We start from the raw sequence: 18,007 nt of genomic DNA on the forward strand, positions 1-18,007 counted from the left end.
AGTGGAAAGTGAAAGTGAAGTTGCTCAGTCGTGTCCGACTCTTAGCGACCCCGTGGACTGCAGCCTACCAGGCTCCTCTGCCCATGGGATTTTCCAGGGTGGGAAATTCCAGGGATTTTCTGAGCTACTAGGGAAGCCCAAAGTGAAAGTGACTCAGTTGTGTCTGACTGTTTGCGACCCCATGGACTGCATAGTCCATGGAATTCTTCAGGCCAGAATACTGGAGTGGGTAGTTGTTCCCTTCTCCAGGGGATCTTCCCAATCCAGGGATTGAACGCAGGTCTCCCTCATTGCAGACAGACTCTTTATGAACTGAGCCACAAGGGAAGGCCATTTTTGAGAGGTTTAACAGTTAAATTTTTGTAAAGTCATTTATGAAATGTATGTATGTGTGCTCAGTCATGTCTAGGTCTTTGTAGCTCCATGGAGTCTGCCAGGCTCCTCTGTCCATGGGATTTCTCAAACAAGAATATTGACGCAGTTGCCATTTCCTACTCCAGGGGATCTTCCAGACCCAGGGATCTAACCCTTGTCTCTTGCATATCAGCATTTGCATGTGGATTCTTTACCACTAGCTCCACCTGGGAAGTCTGTATTATGAAATAATCTGTAATATGTCAAAATCTTCTTACTATTTTTTATAGCACTATTTTTATACAGCAATGTATAATGTTGAAAATAAGTAGAATGTAACTCACAAATAGTATAAAAAGTTGAATAGTTTTCAGTTTTAATAATGCTGCATAATCAATAAACTCAAAATCTCAGGCAGTTAAAACAACAAATGCTTATATTTCTTGCTCTGAGGTCTGCAGGTTGAGATATCTCTGCTTCATGCTGCAGTTTACCTGGACTTGACTTCAGGCTGTCAATTAAAGTCACATCTGATCCATTTTCTTCAATCAGTGGCTACACAAGGTATATTCTTTTTATGGTTCAAGGCAGAAATACAGGGACCAAGTCTAATCAGGAAAGGACACATAAAGCCTTTGCTTGCTTCAGTGTGAAAATATTCCATTGATTAAAGGAAGACATGTGGATCAGCCTAAGAGCTATATTTAGTGGCTTTGAGGATAATGTCATTTGCGTAAGAAAATATACTCTATATACTTTAATAGGAAGAATCTCAAAGTCATATGGAAAATACCTTCAGAATTTGTAATAATAATATAGGACAAAAATAACAAAGGCAAGTATATATATGAAATATCAAACAAAAACCAAACTCAGCTTTTATCATAGACACCAATGTATTAGCATACTTACATGTGCATGATACTTTCCATTACCATAATTCTGATTATATAGCTTCCATAGTTAGCAATGACTTTTAGTGATAATATCTTCTAGGATACTATACACATGAACCAGAAGATTTCAACATGTGAAATGTGATGAGTATTTATCCCTGTCAAGCATCTTCTCCTCCTTTATTGGTAACAGCACATAGCTTTCCTGTAATCACACAGAGACCATATTTCACCCATTCTGTTAAGGCATGAAAGTGAAAGTGTTAGTCACTCAGTCGTGTCTGACTCTTTGCGACCCCATAGACTGTAGCCCACCAGACTCCTCTGTCCATGGAATTCTCCAGGCAAGAATCCTGGAGTGGGTTGCCATTCCCTTCTCCAGGGGATCTTCTCGACCCAGGAATCAAAGCCAGGTCTCCTGAATCACAGGCAGATTCTTTATTGTCTGAGCCACCAGGGAAGCCCTGTCTGTTAATGCATAGTTAGCCTTATTTCTCACCTGCAGTGGTAGGCATATGATCTAGGATAGGACAATCAAGACAATCCATTTCCTTGTCACAATATTCTGTTCAGGGATGGGTTTATAAACCAAGTCAGAAACCAATTAAGAATCAGTCTTGAGTCTTTGGCTTAAACTGTTGAGAAAGAGGTGCTTATTTTTTTCCCTGAGTTTGCCAGACTGGTGGGAAGTAAACTTTGCATTTGAACAGTTTTGCCACTGTGCGGCAAAAGCCTGCCTGAGAATTAAGCCAAGAAAGACATAGAAATGCAGAGCCAAGAGATAGAGACAAAAAATGTCTTGAGGTTTTTTGAGTTTTTAATTCTAGTCCAAAGCTATCTGTATCCCTTACTTCCTAGTCACAAAACTAACATATTTTACTTGATTTTTTAAATCACTTCAAATCCAAAGCATTCCTGTTATTTCTTATGCTTCTTTTTGCTCTACAGTATCTCTCCAAAATTCTCTTTTCTGGACTCACTTGTCATATCACTTTGCTGGCATACATATAACCCCTCATTTTAAGGGTGTTCTACTCCATGTGATCTTAATTTTTCACTATATCCTAGACTCAAAATTAATTCATTTGTTATTTTCCCTGACAGTGCAAATTTGCTGAATAAAAATGGATTCTTTAACCAATATCTTTGTTTGCTCAGTTAGGTATTCATATCAACACTCTGGTCTCAGTGAAGATGTGTCCAAAGATTCACATGTTTCATGCTATGTCTCAAGCTCTATCTATTTACTGTGGCACTGACAGCTTGCCCTCAAAGCCTCCCAGATTCTCTACCTGGAAGATATGATACAATCTCAAGCATAATTGTTTTCTTCTGAACTATGTGGCAACCTGCCATTTTCCTTGTTTGCATTGTGGCTTCCTTGATGCCTGTTAAGGTACCATGTGGAACTACCTCTTAACTAATATAGACCACCAGCCCCTTTCCTGCTGATGCTGTTTCCTTGTTAAAAGACTATGCTGTTGAAACCACGCTTCCACACCAAAGCCAAAATAGAGCTTTTTAGTGCCAGTCTTGTTTAGTCTACTAGGAATCTCTTTCCTGCAACACTTTATTGCCTAAGTATCCAATAATCATCACCTTTTAATTTATTTATATTAGAAAGAATTTCACTTTACATGCATAGTTTCTTTCTCTAGACTTTACCAGTCAATCTATGGGAACTTAACTACAATCCATCTTAGAGATAGAGGCATTTATATTATTCAGAATTACTCCTTACCCTTAATCATTTGATCAAGTTTTGCCTTTATTTTTTTCATGAGTCCTTTCTTCAGGATTTCCTAATTTCTTGGGAAAGAGAGAAGTGTTGGCTCTCAGTTCTTTTTTTTTTTTTTAATTAGTAGAATGTTATTATTACAGTTTCTGATCATGTTAATCTGACCACAAAATATTTCTGACTGGAAATGTTGGGTATATGGATTTTATGGATGTTAAATTTTCCTGAATTCCGAAATAAAATTCCGCTGTCTCCTCTTATTCTCAGAACAACAAACAACTGTATTACTGCAGATTAAGATCATAGAATCTTAACATTAAAATAGAATGGAACATCCCCTGTAGCCAAGCAGAAACACTTTAGAATTCCCAATGATTTTTATCATTTCCTGTTAGAAATTAGAGAGCTATTAGAATTATTTCAATCATCAGATCTATTCTTTGTTTCTTTTTTTTTGATTATCTAGAATCATCACTCCAGGCTCACTTTGACCCCTAATGCTGTTCAAAACCCCCTGCTCAATCGACATATAAATAAGTCTACTGAGAATTGACTTGTTGCCTCACTTGGTTACCCTAATGTATTTTTAAGATTAGAAACAGAAGGTAAATGCATCAATGCTTATATTGTGAAATATGCTTTACCTCAGTACTGTGATCATTAGCATTTAATTACTTACCTTATCTGAATCCAAAGTTTTTGACAGTGACACTGCTTTTGATGGTGAAACCTATAGTTTTGAAAAAAATCCAGAACATCAGAATAGATGTTTTGATACAATACTTTCACTAAGGGGTTTGCTCAGATGCTCTGTGTGCACTCCTGGAGTGAATAAGCCTAAAGATCTTATACTTGGTCAAACTTGAGTCCTGTGATGATGTCCTAATGGAAAAGAAGCCATAGAATTAACTTCTCTTTATTTAATCTCTTGATATATCTGATATTCTATGACTGTATGTATAATTAATATCTATTATTAACCTCACAATAAAATGTCATATTGAAACTTAATTTCTTAATGCAGAAACTTCAATAATCAAAAATTTTGGTTGGGGGTAAAACCAAAACTGAACTGAATATTTTGTTCATTTTGAAATTGAAACCCTGCAAATGTTTGCAATAGATAGTTAGGGAAATATTTTGACTGTGAGTTCAGGTGACTCTAATTGTTATTTTCCTTCTGTTAGTGAAGGACTTTAGATATAAGATCTAATCCTACTTAAATAATACATGATTACACACTTTATAAATATTTAATACCAGATGTTTAAAAGGTTAATATTCCCACGATAAGGAAAGCATTGTTACTAAAGCTCATTTAGATGGTATTCTTGGGAGATTTTATGGATGTTCTTCATCTGTTTAAATTATTATCAATATTTCTTTTCAGATTATGAATAAACAGTTTGTGCTCAAGTGTTTGCTCATTTAACATTTATTTTGTAATATATACTTCTTATAGGAATATAAATAGTTGCTGGAAAGAACACTGACAACTTCAAAGCAAAATGAAGTTTTTTCTGTTGCTTTCAGCAATTGGGTTCTGCTGGGCTCAGTATGACCCACACGTCAAATCTGGACGGACCTCCATTGTTCATCTGTTTGAGTGGCGCTGGGTCGATATTGCTCTTGAATGTGAGCGATACTTAGCTCCTAAAGGATTTGGAGGGGTTCAGGTGAGTATTGTTCATTGTATAAGTTGCAGAAATTGCTGTGCTGAGAATAAGTAGTAGTATCCCCTGTGTCTGAAAGCTGGGACAACATTTTACTTCACAATTAAAGTACTCTAAGTAAAACAGTTTTCTGAGGAAGAAAAAAATTTGAAATTGTCAGTGACTTTACGTTTTATTTCCAAGATAATTTTTTTCAGCAGGATATTTCCAATGCAATGTTAATATTTTCAAACAATTGTAAAGAAATGCAGTTACCAAAGATTCAGAAATAATTTTAGACTATTGATTAGTTTATAGACTATTCAGTGGTATAAAGTGAGTCATAAATTGATACTTATTAACATTGTTTTATTTGTAGGTCTCCCCACCCAGTGAAAATGCTGTGATTACTGACCCTTCACGACCTTGGTGGGAAAGATACCAACCAGTTAGTTACAAGTTATGTACAAGATCAGGAAATGAAAATGAATTCAAAGACATGGTGACTAGATGTAACAACGTTGGTGTAAGTGACTTAAAGTTTCCTTTAAACACATGATACAGAAAAATAATTTATCTCTCTTGTCTCTTGTTCCTTTTAAGAAGAACAATTTTCATGCATATAAAAGTTACCTCATGCTTTAGCTATAAATTAAAATGTAATTGTTACCTTATGTTTAATTATAACTATTTTTATATGTACCATTTATCCACTAAAGAAGATGTAATTAAAAGTTTAAGGCCACAGACTTCAACTAATGTAAGTTTAAGTTTTATTTTATAAAGCAGAACATCAACTTTCAACCTTTATGGTTGTACACATTTTGGGGGAACACTTTTCCAGTTAGCAATTAGAAGTTCCACTTACAACATTTGCTGTTTCTTCTATGTGAATTGTATGGCCACCCATAATTCTTGGATATTCCTTCCCGCAAGTACTATGATCGTCTGTAATTATTTTCTCTTTGATGAAGAGCATAATGAGAGGCAATTGTTGTTGTTCAGTCACTAAGTTTTGTCTGATTGTTTGTGACCCCAAGAACTGCAGCACACCATGCTTCTTTGTCCTTCACTATCTCCTGTAATTTGCTCAAGTTCATGTCCACTGAGTCAGTGGTGCTATCCAACCATCTCATCCTCTTCTGTCCTCTTCTTTTGCCTTCAATCTTCCCCACATCATGGTCTTTTCCAGTGAGTCGGCTCTTCGTATCACATGACCAAAGTATTGGAGCTTCAGCTTCAGCATCAGTCCTTCCAGTGAATATTCAGGGTTGATTTCCTTTAGGATTGACTGCTTTGATCTCCGTGCAGTCCGAGGGACCGTCAAGAATCTTTTCCAGCACCACAGATTGAAAGCATCAGTGCTTTGGCACTCAGCCTTCTTTATGGTCCAACTCTCACATCCATACATGACTACTGAAAAAAAAACATAACTTTGACTATACTGACTTTTGTCAGCAAAGTGATGTCTTTGCTTTTTAATACACTGTCTAGATTTGTCACAGCTTTCCTTCCAAGCATTTTTTTTGGTCATTGATGCCTTACTGACAGGTGTCACCATCTCTTTTACAATGGAATGCACAAGGCAATATCTACAAACACCAAGGAAAGTTAAGTATTGCATCTCTATTTCATTTGGAAAAGAGAAGATTCCCAAATCAAGCTGGTTTTGATTCTTGAGAGGAAAGGTGGTAGAGATAATTCATGGCAACATATTGATGGACAAAATCCTCAGTAAGAATGCAGTATGGTTGTGTCTACTTTGAAAGAAAGGATTAGATGCTTCAAACTAAAGCGTCAGTTGCATGACTCTTAGGTGTTTGAATATGGCCATGTACCACACTGAGTTCTAATTTGCATGGGGTATGAGCAAGAAACTTAAATAGACAAGATAGTTTTACAGATCCTGTATACAAAATTTATTTGTTTGTTTTATCCATTCATGAAACTTAAAAAAAGTTAAATGTGAAGCCAAAACATACATTTTTCTTTAATATTAACTGTCTTTCCTGGTCCTCCTTCAAATCTGTTTACATTTGCTGTGTATGTAATGTTCTAGAACAAGTATATTGAGAGAAGATTGAATCCCAGGCAATGAGATAATTTTAGAGGAATAAGTGACCAGATACACAGTTTCTTTCTTTCTTTTTTTTAAAGCAGCCACACTAATATTTCTGGAGTGTTGCAGTGACCTCAGAACCAATCATTCATCAAAGAAGCATCTTTTAATTTCATTGTTGTAGTCACCATCCACAGTGATTTTGGAGCCCAAGAAAATAAAATCTGTCACTGCTTCTACTTTTTCCCTACTATTTGAAATGAAGTGATGAGACCAGATACCATGATCTTAGTTTTTTGAATGTTGAGATTTAAGCCAGCTTTTTCACGCTCCTCTTTCACTTTCATCAACAGGTTCTTTAGTTCCTTTTCACTTTCTGCCATTAGAGTGGTATCATCTGCATATCTGAGGTTATTGATATTTCTCTAGGGATCCTTGAATACAGCTTTTGACTCATCCAGCCCAGTATTTCGCATGATATAATCTGCATAGACGTTGAATAAACAGAGTGACCATATACAGCCTTGTCTTACTCCTTTCCCCATTTTGAACCATTCATTGGTTCCATGTAAGATTCTAACTGTTGCTTCTTGACCCGCACTTAGTTTTCTCAGAAGACAGGTTAGGTGGTCTGTTAGTCCCATCTCTCTAAGCATTTTCCATAGTTTGTTATGATCCACACAGTCAAAGGCTTTGGCATAGTCAATGAAGCAGATGTTTTTCTGAAATTTCCTTGCTTTCTCTGTGATCTAATGAGAGTTGGCAATTTTATCTCTGGTTTCTCTGCCTTTTCTAAAATCCAGGTTTTACATCTGGAAGTTCTTGGTTCACATACTGCTGAAGCCTAGCTTGAAGGATTTGAACATAACCTTGTTAGCATGTAAAATGAGAGCAATTGTACTGTAGTCTTAACATTCTTTGGCACTGCTCTTCTTTAGGGTTGGGATGAAACTTGACCTTTTCCAGTCTTGTGTCCACTGCTGAGTTTTCAAAATTTGCTGACACATTGAGTGCAGCACTTTAATAGCATCATCTTTTAGGATTTTAAATAAATCAACTGCAATTCCAACACCTCCGCTAGCTTTCTTTGTAGTAATACTTCTGAAAGCCCACTTGATTTCACACTCAGGGATGTCTGGCTCTAGGTGAGTGACCACACCATCCTGGTTATCTGGGTCATTAAGACCTTTTTATATATATATATATATATATATATATATATATATATATATATATAGTTTTTCTGTGTATTCTTGCCTCCTCTTCTTAATCTCTTCTGCCTCTGTTAAATCCTTACCATTTCTGTCCTTTGTCAAGCCCATCTGTGCATGAACTGTTTGCTTGGTATCTCCAGTTTTCTTGAAGAGTACTGTTTTCCTCTCCTTTTTTGCATTGTCCATTTTAGAAGGCCTTCTAATCTCCTTGCTGTTCTCTGGAACTCAGCATTCAGTTGGATATATCTTTCCCTTTCTCCCTTGCTTTTTGCTTCTTTTCTTTCCTCAACTATTTCTAAAGTCTGCTCAGACAGCTATGCTGCCTTCTTGCATCTTTTTGGTTTTTTTTGTTTTTCCCCTTTGGGATGGTTTTGGTCACTGCCTCCTAAACAATGATACAAACCTCTGTCCATAGTTCTTCAGGCATTCTGTCTATCAGATCTAATTCCTTGAATCTATTCATTACCTCTACTGTATAATCATAAGGAATTTGATTTAGGTCATACCTGAATGGCCAAGTAGTTTTTCCTACTTTTGTTAATTTAAGCATGAATTTTGCAATAAGGACCTCATGTCAGCCACAGTCAGCTCCAGGTCTTGTTTTTGCTGGCTATATGGAGCTTTTCCATCTTCAGCTACAAAGAATCTATAGCCATCTTGCCTGGTACTCAGGATATCTCTTGACTTCCTACCTTTGCATTTTAATCCCATATGAAAATGATATCATTTTTTGGTGTTAGTTCTAGAAGGTCTTGTAGGTCTTTGTAGAACCTGTCAAGTTTAGGTCCTTCGGCTTCAGTGGCTGAGCCATAGACTAGATTACTGTGATGTTGAATTTTTTGCCTTGGAAACAAACTGAAATTATTCTGTTGTTTTTCAGATTGATCCAAGTCATGCATTTCAGACTCTTTTCTTGACTATGAGCGCTAGGGATTCCTGCCCACAGTAGTAGATGTAATGGTCATCTGAATTAAATTTGCACATTCCCGTCCATTTTAATTCACTGATGCCTTAGATGTTGATGTTTACTCTTGCTATCTCCTGCTTGACCACGTCCAATTTACCTTGATTCATTGATCTAACTTTCCAGGTTCCTATGCAATATTGTGCTTTACAGCATCGGACCTTACTTTCACCACCAGACACATCCACAACTGAGCATCATTCCACTTTGGCACAGCTGCTGCATTCTTTTGGAGCAATTAGTAATTGCCCTCCACTCTTCCCAGTGGCATATTGGACACTTCTGACCTGGGGTCCTCATATTCCGGTGCTACATCTTTTTGCCTCTTTGTGTTGTTCATGGAGTTCTTGCAGCAAGAACACTGGAGTGGTTTTCCGTTCCCTCCTCCAGTGGGCCACATTTTGTTGGAACTTCTCACTATGACCCATCCATCTTGGGTGGCCCTTCATGACATCACTCATAGCTTCACTGAGTTACACAAGACCCTTTTTGCCACAACATGGCTGTGATCCATGAAGGGGATGAGAGACAATACCTACCTTTATTCTTCTGATCCTAAATAGATAGTAGAGTCTGGCTTCTTGTTTCTTAGGATGACCTATGGAAACTTCAAAAACTAATAATCTCTCTTGCCTCAACTGATTCCAGATACTCCAAAAAAAAAGTCTCTTTGTATTTTTTCACAGTTCTATTAGTTTGGGGTTCTCTTAATTTATTATATGTATAAGCATCTTCCAAGTGCCTAGAATGCTTATAGGGCTTCAATTCACAATGATTTCTTTTCACACTTGACTGTTTTCTTGTAAGATAAGTTATAAAATAACAAAGAAGTATTTTGGAATGTTATCAATGTGCTGTACAATCTAATTAATAATACTATAAATTTCTATCTCTCTGTAAGTCAAACTGAAATGGAAATTTTGCCTTTCAGGTCCGTATTTATGTGGATGCTGTAATTAATCATATGACTGGAAGTGGTGTGAGTGCGGGAACAGGCAGTACTTGTGGAAGTTATTTCAACCCTGGAAGTGAGGATTTTCCAGCAGTCCCATACTCTGGTTGGGATTTTAATGATGGAAAATGTAAAACTGGAAGTGGAGATATTGAGAGCTATAATGATGCTTATCAGGTAATTAGCAAAATATCTATCTACACCTTTTATTATCCATATGTAGCTCACTGATCTCCATTTTAAATGTTAGTTTAGAGTGTTTAGGAAAACAGCATTCCAAGTCTGACTTCAGAATCTCATATCAACATTCAAATAATTTTCCCCAATTTAATTTTTCAAAATGAAAAAATTCCTCTACTTTTTCTCCATTTTTTTCATTTTTACAATGAAAAATATTTCAAAGGTATGTCAGTACTAGAATGTCAATATCTCCAGAGACTGGTGCAAAGAAATCACTATTGAAATATCTGTTAGTGAATAAATGAATGAATAATTGAATGGATTCTCAAGTGAAGGTGATGTTTTATGTATCAATCACAAAATTTTTTTCTCCATAGGTCCGGGATTGTCGTCTCGTTAGTCTTCTTGATCTTGCACTGGAGAAAGATTATGTGCGCTCCACGATTGCTAACTATCTAAACCATCTCATTGACATTGGTGTAGCAGGGTTCCGAATTGATGCTTCTAAGCACATGTGGCCTGGAGACATAAAGGCAGTTTTGGATAAACTGCATAATCTAAACACAAAGTGGTTTCCTTCAGGAAGTAAACCTTTCATTTACCAGGAGGTATGTCAATATACACGTGTATCCATATAAAATATGACCATTTATTATTCTTAGAAAATAATTCCTCATCAATAATTCATCAGAAAATAAGTGACAGATTTTATTTAAAATGCAGTTTCTTTAGCTTAATGGCTCAATCATTTACATAGAAGAATGTTCCTTAACCTCCTTTTATTCAGAAGACAGTACATCTAACTCTATATCAAGAGGTTTGTTATCCAAATGACAAAAATTTATTTAGGCTGCAAAAATCTCCATGTCATGTATAATTTCCCCAGAGGCCGTGATAGAAGACAGATAATAATATAGTTGTCTTAAGACAGGATATCTGACTCTAAATTTTGGCTAGATCACCATTAGGTGTGTTTGGTTAGGCTGATTCATTAACCTCTCTGTGCAACAATTTTTTCAGAAGTTATCGAAAGGAATAATGATAATGGTTATATCTTTGTTTTCTTTGGAGATTTGAAGAGGTAATATTTATCAAGTAGCAAGAAATATTACCAGCTGGATATTAAGTGCTATACAAGTATGAACTAGTCTTATCATTTATGTGCAAGTCTAAATTAGGTCAGCATTCTCACAGGACAAGTTACTTTGTCATGTTACTTTTACTATTGTTGGATAGATATAGTCTAGCAAAGAAAAATGAGAATCTTGATATAAGGAAAACCATTTGGGGTATTTCATATAATATAAAATAGTATAAAGCTATTTTTTATATAAGTTTAACTTAGTTAAATTCTTATTTAAATTGTTGTTTTCTTCTTCATTTCTACAAGGTAATTGATCTGGGTGGTGAGGCAATTACAAGCAGTGACTACTTTGGAAATGGCCGTGTGACAGAATTTAAATATGGTGCAAAACTAGGAACAGTTATTCGCAAGTGGAGTGGAGAGAAGATGGCTTACTTAAAGTAAATAAAATATGCTTTATCCTTTGAATTATTTCACAGATTTTTTGTGATGATACCTCAACATGAGTTTTCTTCATAATGCCTTCTTATTTAGACAAATTTCAAGGATTCATTTACTAATAACAAGTGCTGTATATCCCCACATTCCAAGTGATCATCTTTATTATTTAGAATATCAATCACAAGGAAGCTTTTTAGGGACTCAACACCAATCCAGAGATTGTAATTTATACATTATATGACTGTACTAGATTTAATTAATGTTTGCACATAATTTGTGAAAGCCAGGTTCTTACTAAAGTGATTCTATAATTTATGAAGTTCCTACAATGTGGCCATTCTATAGACTTTACATATATTAGTTAATTTCAAATATTAAAATGTTTATAACAATATACTGTTGAAACTTAATCTAATTTGCAATTCTGTATAAAATGGTATGTATGTTGGCCCTTCTGAAGTCTATCTAAATTATAATACACTAAAACTTCTAATATAAATTTTATAGCAAAATTCTTATAACATGAATGTAATTCAAGTAATTTCTACATATATACATGCATGGAATGTATTTGTAGATTATATATATATATATAGTTTGTAATTTTCAAAAGCTCAGTTTATTCTACAATTAAAATAAATTAATTTTAAAAATTAAAAAATTTTAAAACCCTACAGAATAATCATTTAACTAGAGAGAGAATTTCATTGAAGAGTGCAATACTGAAAGAAATGCACATTTTGATTATTCTAAAGTTATTGTAAAAGAATACATATATATATTCTTAAGATTTTCTTTTTTTAATAGGAACTGGGGAGAAGGCTGGGGTTTCATGCCTTCTAACAGGGCACTTGTCTTTGTTGATAACCATGACAATCAGCGAGGGCATGGAGCTGGGGGAGCATCTATTCTTACATTCTGGGATGCTAGGTAAGAAACAAAGTTCCCCATTTTTAAACCTACCATTTTAATGATGTTAAAAATATTATTTTCTTTTATAATAAGATAATTTTGTGCCTTTTAGACTGTACAAAATGGGAGTCGGATTTATGCTCGCTCATCCCTATGGATTTACACGAGTAATGTCAAGCTACCGTTGGACAAGACATTTTGTGAATGGAAAAGTAAGTTTTGGTGTTGTACAAAATATCTTCTTCTCAAGAAAAAGAAGTTAATTTTGTTATAATTTCACATATTGCTATAACATTCACTATTTATTTTATCAAATATTTATTAAGTGAAAACCTGACACAGGGTTCTTGTAACAATGCAGTGGATATTTAAAAAAAATTAAAATGGAATTTAGAAAGATGGTAATGATAACCCTGTAAGCAAGACAGCAAAAGAGACAGAGATGTATAGAACGGTCTTTTGGACTCTGTGGGAGAGGGAGAGGGTGGGATGATTTGGGAGAATGGCATTGAATCATGTATAGTATCGTATATGAAATGAATCGCCAGTCCAGGTTTGATGCATGATACAGGATACTTGGGGCTGGTGCACTGGGATGACCCAGAGGGATGGTATAGGGAGGGAGGAGGATGGGAGGTTCAGGATGGGGAACACGTGTATACCTGTGGTGGATTCAGGTTGATGTATGGCAAATCCAGTACAATATTGTAAAGTAATTAACCTCCAATTAAAATAAATAAATTTATATTAAAAAAATAAAACAAAGACCACAAAAAATATATAAATAAAGCCAACCAGAAGAAAGAAGAGATGATGAATGGGAAGAAAATAAGTAACCTAATGGCATCCATTTATCCAAAATGTAACTCTATTCCCTATACTTTTCAGTTATGTGGACCAATAAGTCCATTTTAATGTAATAAATAAATAAAAGCAGACTTTAGATATAAAAAAATAAAAAATTAAAATGAATGATCTCTGTTGATAAAGAGTATGTAAGCTATTTCAAAGTATGAGAAATATACCCTCTTGCCCACCCACTTTAAAAAATACCATTTAAAAATAAGGATACAATGAATAAAATGTGTACTTGTAAGTACCTGCTTCATACAGTTGATATGAGGATTACAAATTAACACTTCAAGGAAATTTAAAACAGTACCTGCTCATGGTATAAGCAATATAAGTATTTGTTAAATACTTTTTTAAAGAAAGTTTTGTGGAATGCAAAGGCATTATCTAGTTGAGCCGAAGTTCAGTAGGGAAAGTATAGCAGGAAGGAAAATACATTAAAGAGAAATTTGCTAACTATTCTGAAAATGCTAAAATCAGAAAAATTTGAGCAGTATGGTAAAGACATTAATCTGAGTAAATATTTTTAAAAGAAACTGAGAAATAAGAACTTAAGTTATTTGGAAAGTTAGTGGGAAGTTTCAAATGCAGCATCATACAGCAACTTCATACCTGACGTAGAAAATTCTCTTCACTCTGAACCAGATAGATATTCCTCTAGTTTCTAGTAGGTTCTTTACAAATTGAGAAGTCCACTACTACTTTGTACAACAACTCATTCTGTTCTTAGATAGCCTTAGATATCCTAAATATTTAGGATATTTCCCTTTATATTGAATCAATTTCTTATAATTTCCACTAATTAGTCTTATTTCTGATGGCAGGAGTTATGGCATATGTTCATTTCCCCCTTTCCCATAAAGTCTTCTCCATGACTTCTGCATGCTAACAACTCTTAGCTTGTCCATCATTTATCATACCATATGATTTAAGACAGATATTGATAACTTCCTAGACATAATCTATTTTTTCCTATGATTACCTTGAAAGTACCAATTAGAAAAGCACAGTAATAAAATTTGGTCAATTTAGTGAAGAGTATTTTGATATTTTGATTAGAACTTTTATTGAAAAAAGATGAACGAAACAGTTATTTATTAGCAATTATCATGTATAAAGATTTTTACATACCTTATTTAATTTTTATAGTAACTTATAATATCATCATTTTACAGAAGAGGAAAATGAGGCATAGAAGTTATGTATATTAACTAAGTCTTTGAGCTAGTAGTAATGGAAACTATCTTTTAGTCCTGCATTTTATAACACTAAAGTCCTTGCCATTTCAATAACATCACACTGCCTATAGTGATATTAAGAAGTGATTACAATTCCTTGGAAAACAATGAGAGACTAAAAAAATCATACTCTTGTTTGAAATATGGCACTAGGGAATGAGAAGTTAGGGAGAAGATATACTTAGTAAAAATCCTGAACAAGTTGAATTCTAAGTGAAGCCACTACAAAAACACAAATAGGACAGATTGGGTTTGATGTCCTAAATAAGGACACATGTAATGTTAAAAATGTGAGCTTTTAAAATTGATTATTATTATTTTTTTTTTACTAATTGAGGATGTTAATGATTGGATGGGGCCACCAAATAAAAATGGAGTAATTAAAGAAGTTACTATTAATCCAGATACTACTTGTGGCAATGACTGGGTCTGTGAACATCGATGGCGTCAAATAAGGTAGGAAACCTTATTTGGACACATTCTCTGATAATAAACTTTCTTAGCATTTTTAAAATGCCTTTATTTATTTACTGGTTTTTGACTGAGCTGGGTCTTTGTTACTGTGCAGGCTTTTCTCTCCTTGTAGTGGGCCGGGCTCCTCTTTGTGGTGGTGTGGGAGTTTCTCACTGAGGTGGTTTCTCTTGTTGTGGAGCATGGGCTTTAGGGGATTTGCAGGCTCAGTGGTTGCAGTTCCCAAGGTCTAGAGCACAGGTCCAACATTTGTGGCACATGGGCTTAGTTGCTCCGTGGCATGTGGGATCTTCCTGGATCAGGGATCAGACCCATTTCTCCTGCTTTGGTAGGCAGATACTCCACTACTGAGCCACCAGGGAAGTCCATTGTTTCGTTTTAAATTGTTGAAGTATCAACAGCATTTCACATTCTCTTTTGTTTTTAGGAACATGGTTATGTTCCGTAATGTAGTTGATGGTCAACCTTTTACAAACTGGTGGGACAATGGCAGCAACCAAGTAGCTTTTGGAAGAGGAAACAAAGGATTCATTGTCTTTAACAATGATGACAGGTAAGTAGATCAATTAGAAATAATATTTTATGCTAATATGTTCTTGGTTTATTCTTTTCCTGCTCATTTACTTTTTTCACATCTGAAAAATTCTTTAGATGGCAGATTAAGAAAACATAACGATTAGAAAAGGGTCAGAAGAAAAATGATGATGACTGATTTTCTTTTATCTCCTCTGTTTATAATGGTTTTCTTTTCTAAGTGGAGTCATTTTTTGTGCACTCTTCACATCATGGACAGATGTGATGCATGTGTACTGCTTACATATACACCTCACATAAAATATACACGTTAGTCACTCAGTCATGTCTAACACTTTGTGACCCCATGGACTGTAGCCCACCAGGCTCCTCTGTCCATTTAATTCTCCAGGCAAGAATACTGGAGTGGGTAGCCATTTCCTCCTCTAGGAGATCTTCCTGACCCAGGGGTTGGACCCAGGTTTCCTGCACTGCAGGCAGATTCTTTACTTTCTGAGCCACCAGAGAAGCCCCCAAAATATACAAAGTCTAAAGGTCACGAAATCCATAGAAAAATGTCTTATAAAACTTTTTAAATCAATAATGGAAAAATACTGCCTCAGATCTGAAATGTCTTTTTTCCTCTCTTTTTTTCACCTACTTTAGTATGTAGTTCTTTAGTCTTGTTTTGCACATTCCCATCTCTCTGTGACAAATAATACTTTTTAAAGCATATATATATTTATAGTGAATATGTATATTATGGTCATTGATTCACCTCAGGGGACTTATTACTTTTAGTTCTGAGACATCTCATTACTGGCTTTTCATTTGTGAGACTTATATTCTTTGCCTCCATTATACTGTTTCCCTCACATACGGAATTATAGCTCAGAAGGCATCTTTGCAAGCACTTGTAATGTTAGTCCAAACTAGATTCCACCCATGTTTAGCTCACTCTTTGCCCAAATGATATTTTACTGGCAAAAAATAATAATAACAAATAAAAAAGTATATACTTGTCTTCCCCAAGAATCCATTACTAGTCCTTTTTTTCCCTGTCTTTTGTCATATGTGTATGCGTGCTAGGTCCTGTCTGACTCTGCAACCCTATGGATGGTAGCATGCCAACCTTCTCTGTCCATGAGATTTTACAGGCAAGAATACCAGAGTGGATTGCCATTTTCTTGTCCAGGCGATCTTCCTGACCCAGGCCTCAAACCTGTGTCTCCCACATCTTCTGCACTGTGGGCAGATTCTTTATCAATTGAGCTATCAGGGAGAGGGAAGAAACATATTTATGAGACAGCATTATATTTTAAAATTATATACTTCTTTATAGAAATGCAAGATTATTTTTATCTCCAGCCCAAATTTATTTTAACCTCTTGAAAAAAGGAGATTTTTGAGGAAATAACCAAATTTAAGTTTTTGAAAATAATCAGTATTTTCTTAAGTTCAGATGAGGATACATTTAAAGTAATTTAAAATTATTTTCTCTAAGTGAAGCAGGTCATTCAAATCTTCACTGATACTCTTCAACTTTATTTTTTTGTATAATATTTACTATTGACTAGGAAATTTCTATATCTTCTATAAGAATTTTGTTGACCCTGAGAAAACCAACCACTGCAGAAATCTTTATGTTTGAATTTTATTTTCATTGAGACCTTGACTGCTTAAAGTTCTATAGCACACAGTTACACTATTTTAGAGAGTCTGTATTCTTGCTTTTAATTGTGTTAAATTCATATTAAATCTTAACTTTTATTTTTACAGTACACTATCTGCAACTTTGCAGACTGGTCTTCCTGCTGGTACATATTGTGATGTTATTTCTGGAGATAAAAGTGGTAACAGTTGTACAGGGATTCAAATCAGTGTTTCCAGTGATGGCAAAGCTCATTTTTCTATTAGTAACTCTGCTGAAGATCCATTTATTGCAATTCATGCTGATTCTAAATTATAAAATTTGAACTGAATTAAATACATACACCCAGAGAAATAAAATGTGTTTTGTTTCTTCTATGTATGTAATATATAACTTCTCATAATTCATTAATTTTTGGTAAAAGCTATAAAAAGTATTCAAACTGTAAAACTCAAAAAAGCATAAAAACACATATACTTAATAATTGTAATTACAATCAACATTTTGTTACATTTTAGAAGATTCTCTTTAAGCTATTTGTCAAAGGAATTTTTAAGAACTCAGAAAAGCATGATGAAAAATTTGTTTGTTACAGTTAATACCACTTGCCCAGCTACATATCTTTAATCCAGGTTTATATTTCTTACATAGGGTATTTCTAACAATTAGTTAAGGGTAGCTAATTTAATGATAGTTTGCATACAAAGTCATAATATTTGCATATTTTTTACAATATAAAAGGCCCTTTCATAGTTAATAAATTCAAAAATAAAAGAAAATTAAATTATGTAGTATATAATTCTTAATTATCTTGAGCTCACAGGAATCTTCTACTT

The 18,007-nt window shown here is 34.7% G+C and overlaps 1 protein-coding gene across 1 annotated transcript; it reads left to right on the forward strand.

Annotated features, from left to right (window-relative positions):
* Positions 1-4,450: 4,450 nt before the first annotated feature.
* Positions 4,451-17,511, forward strand: LOC147375923 (alpha-amylase 2B). The gene is made up of 10 exons (XM_086394463.1): positions 4,451-4,664; positions 5,020-5,166; positions 9,809-10,006; positions 10,387-10,617; positions 11,400-11,533; positions 12,342-12,464; positions 12,559-12,658; positions 14,874-14,992; positions 15,435-15,560; positions 17,300-17,511. The coding sequence occupies exons 1-10, from the start codon at positions 4,497-4,499 to the stop codon at positions 17,487-17,489; spliced, it is 1,536 nt and encodes a 511-aa protein (XP_086250589.1). The 5' UTR covers positions 4,451-4,496; the 3' UTR covers positions 17,490-17,511.
* The last annotated feature ends 496 nt before the right edge of the window (positions 17,512-18,007 follow it).

Source organism: Bos grunniens, chromosome 3 (genome assembly GCF_055505025.1).
Source record: "Bos grunniens cultivar Pamir isolate PY7600 chromosome 3, Bosgru_T2T1.0, whole genome shotgun sequence".
NCBI lineage: Eukaryota > Metazoa > Chordata > Mammalia > Artiodactyla > Bovidae > Bos > Bos grunniens.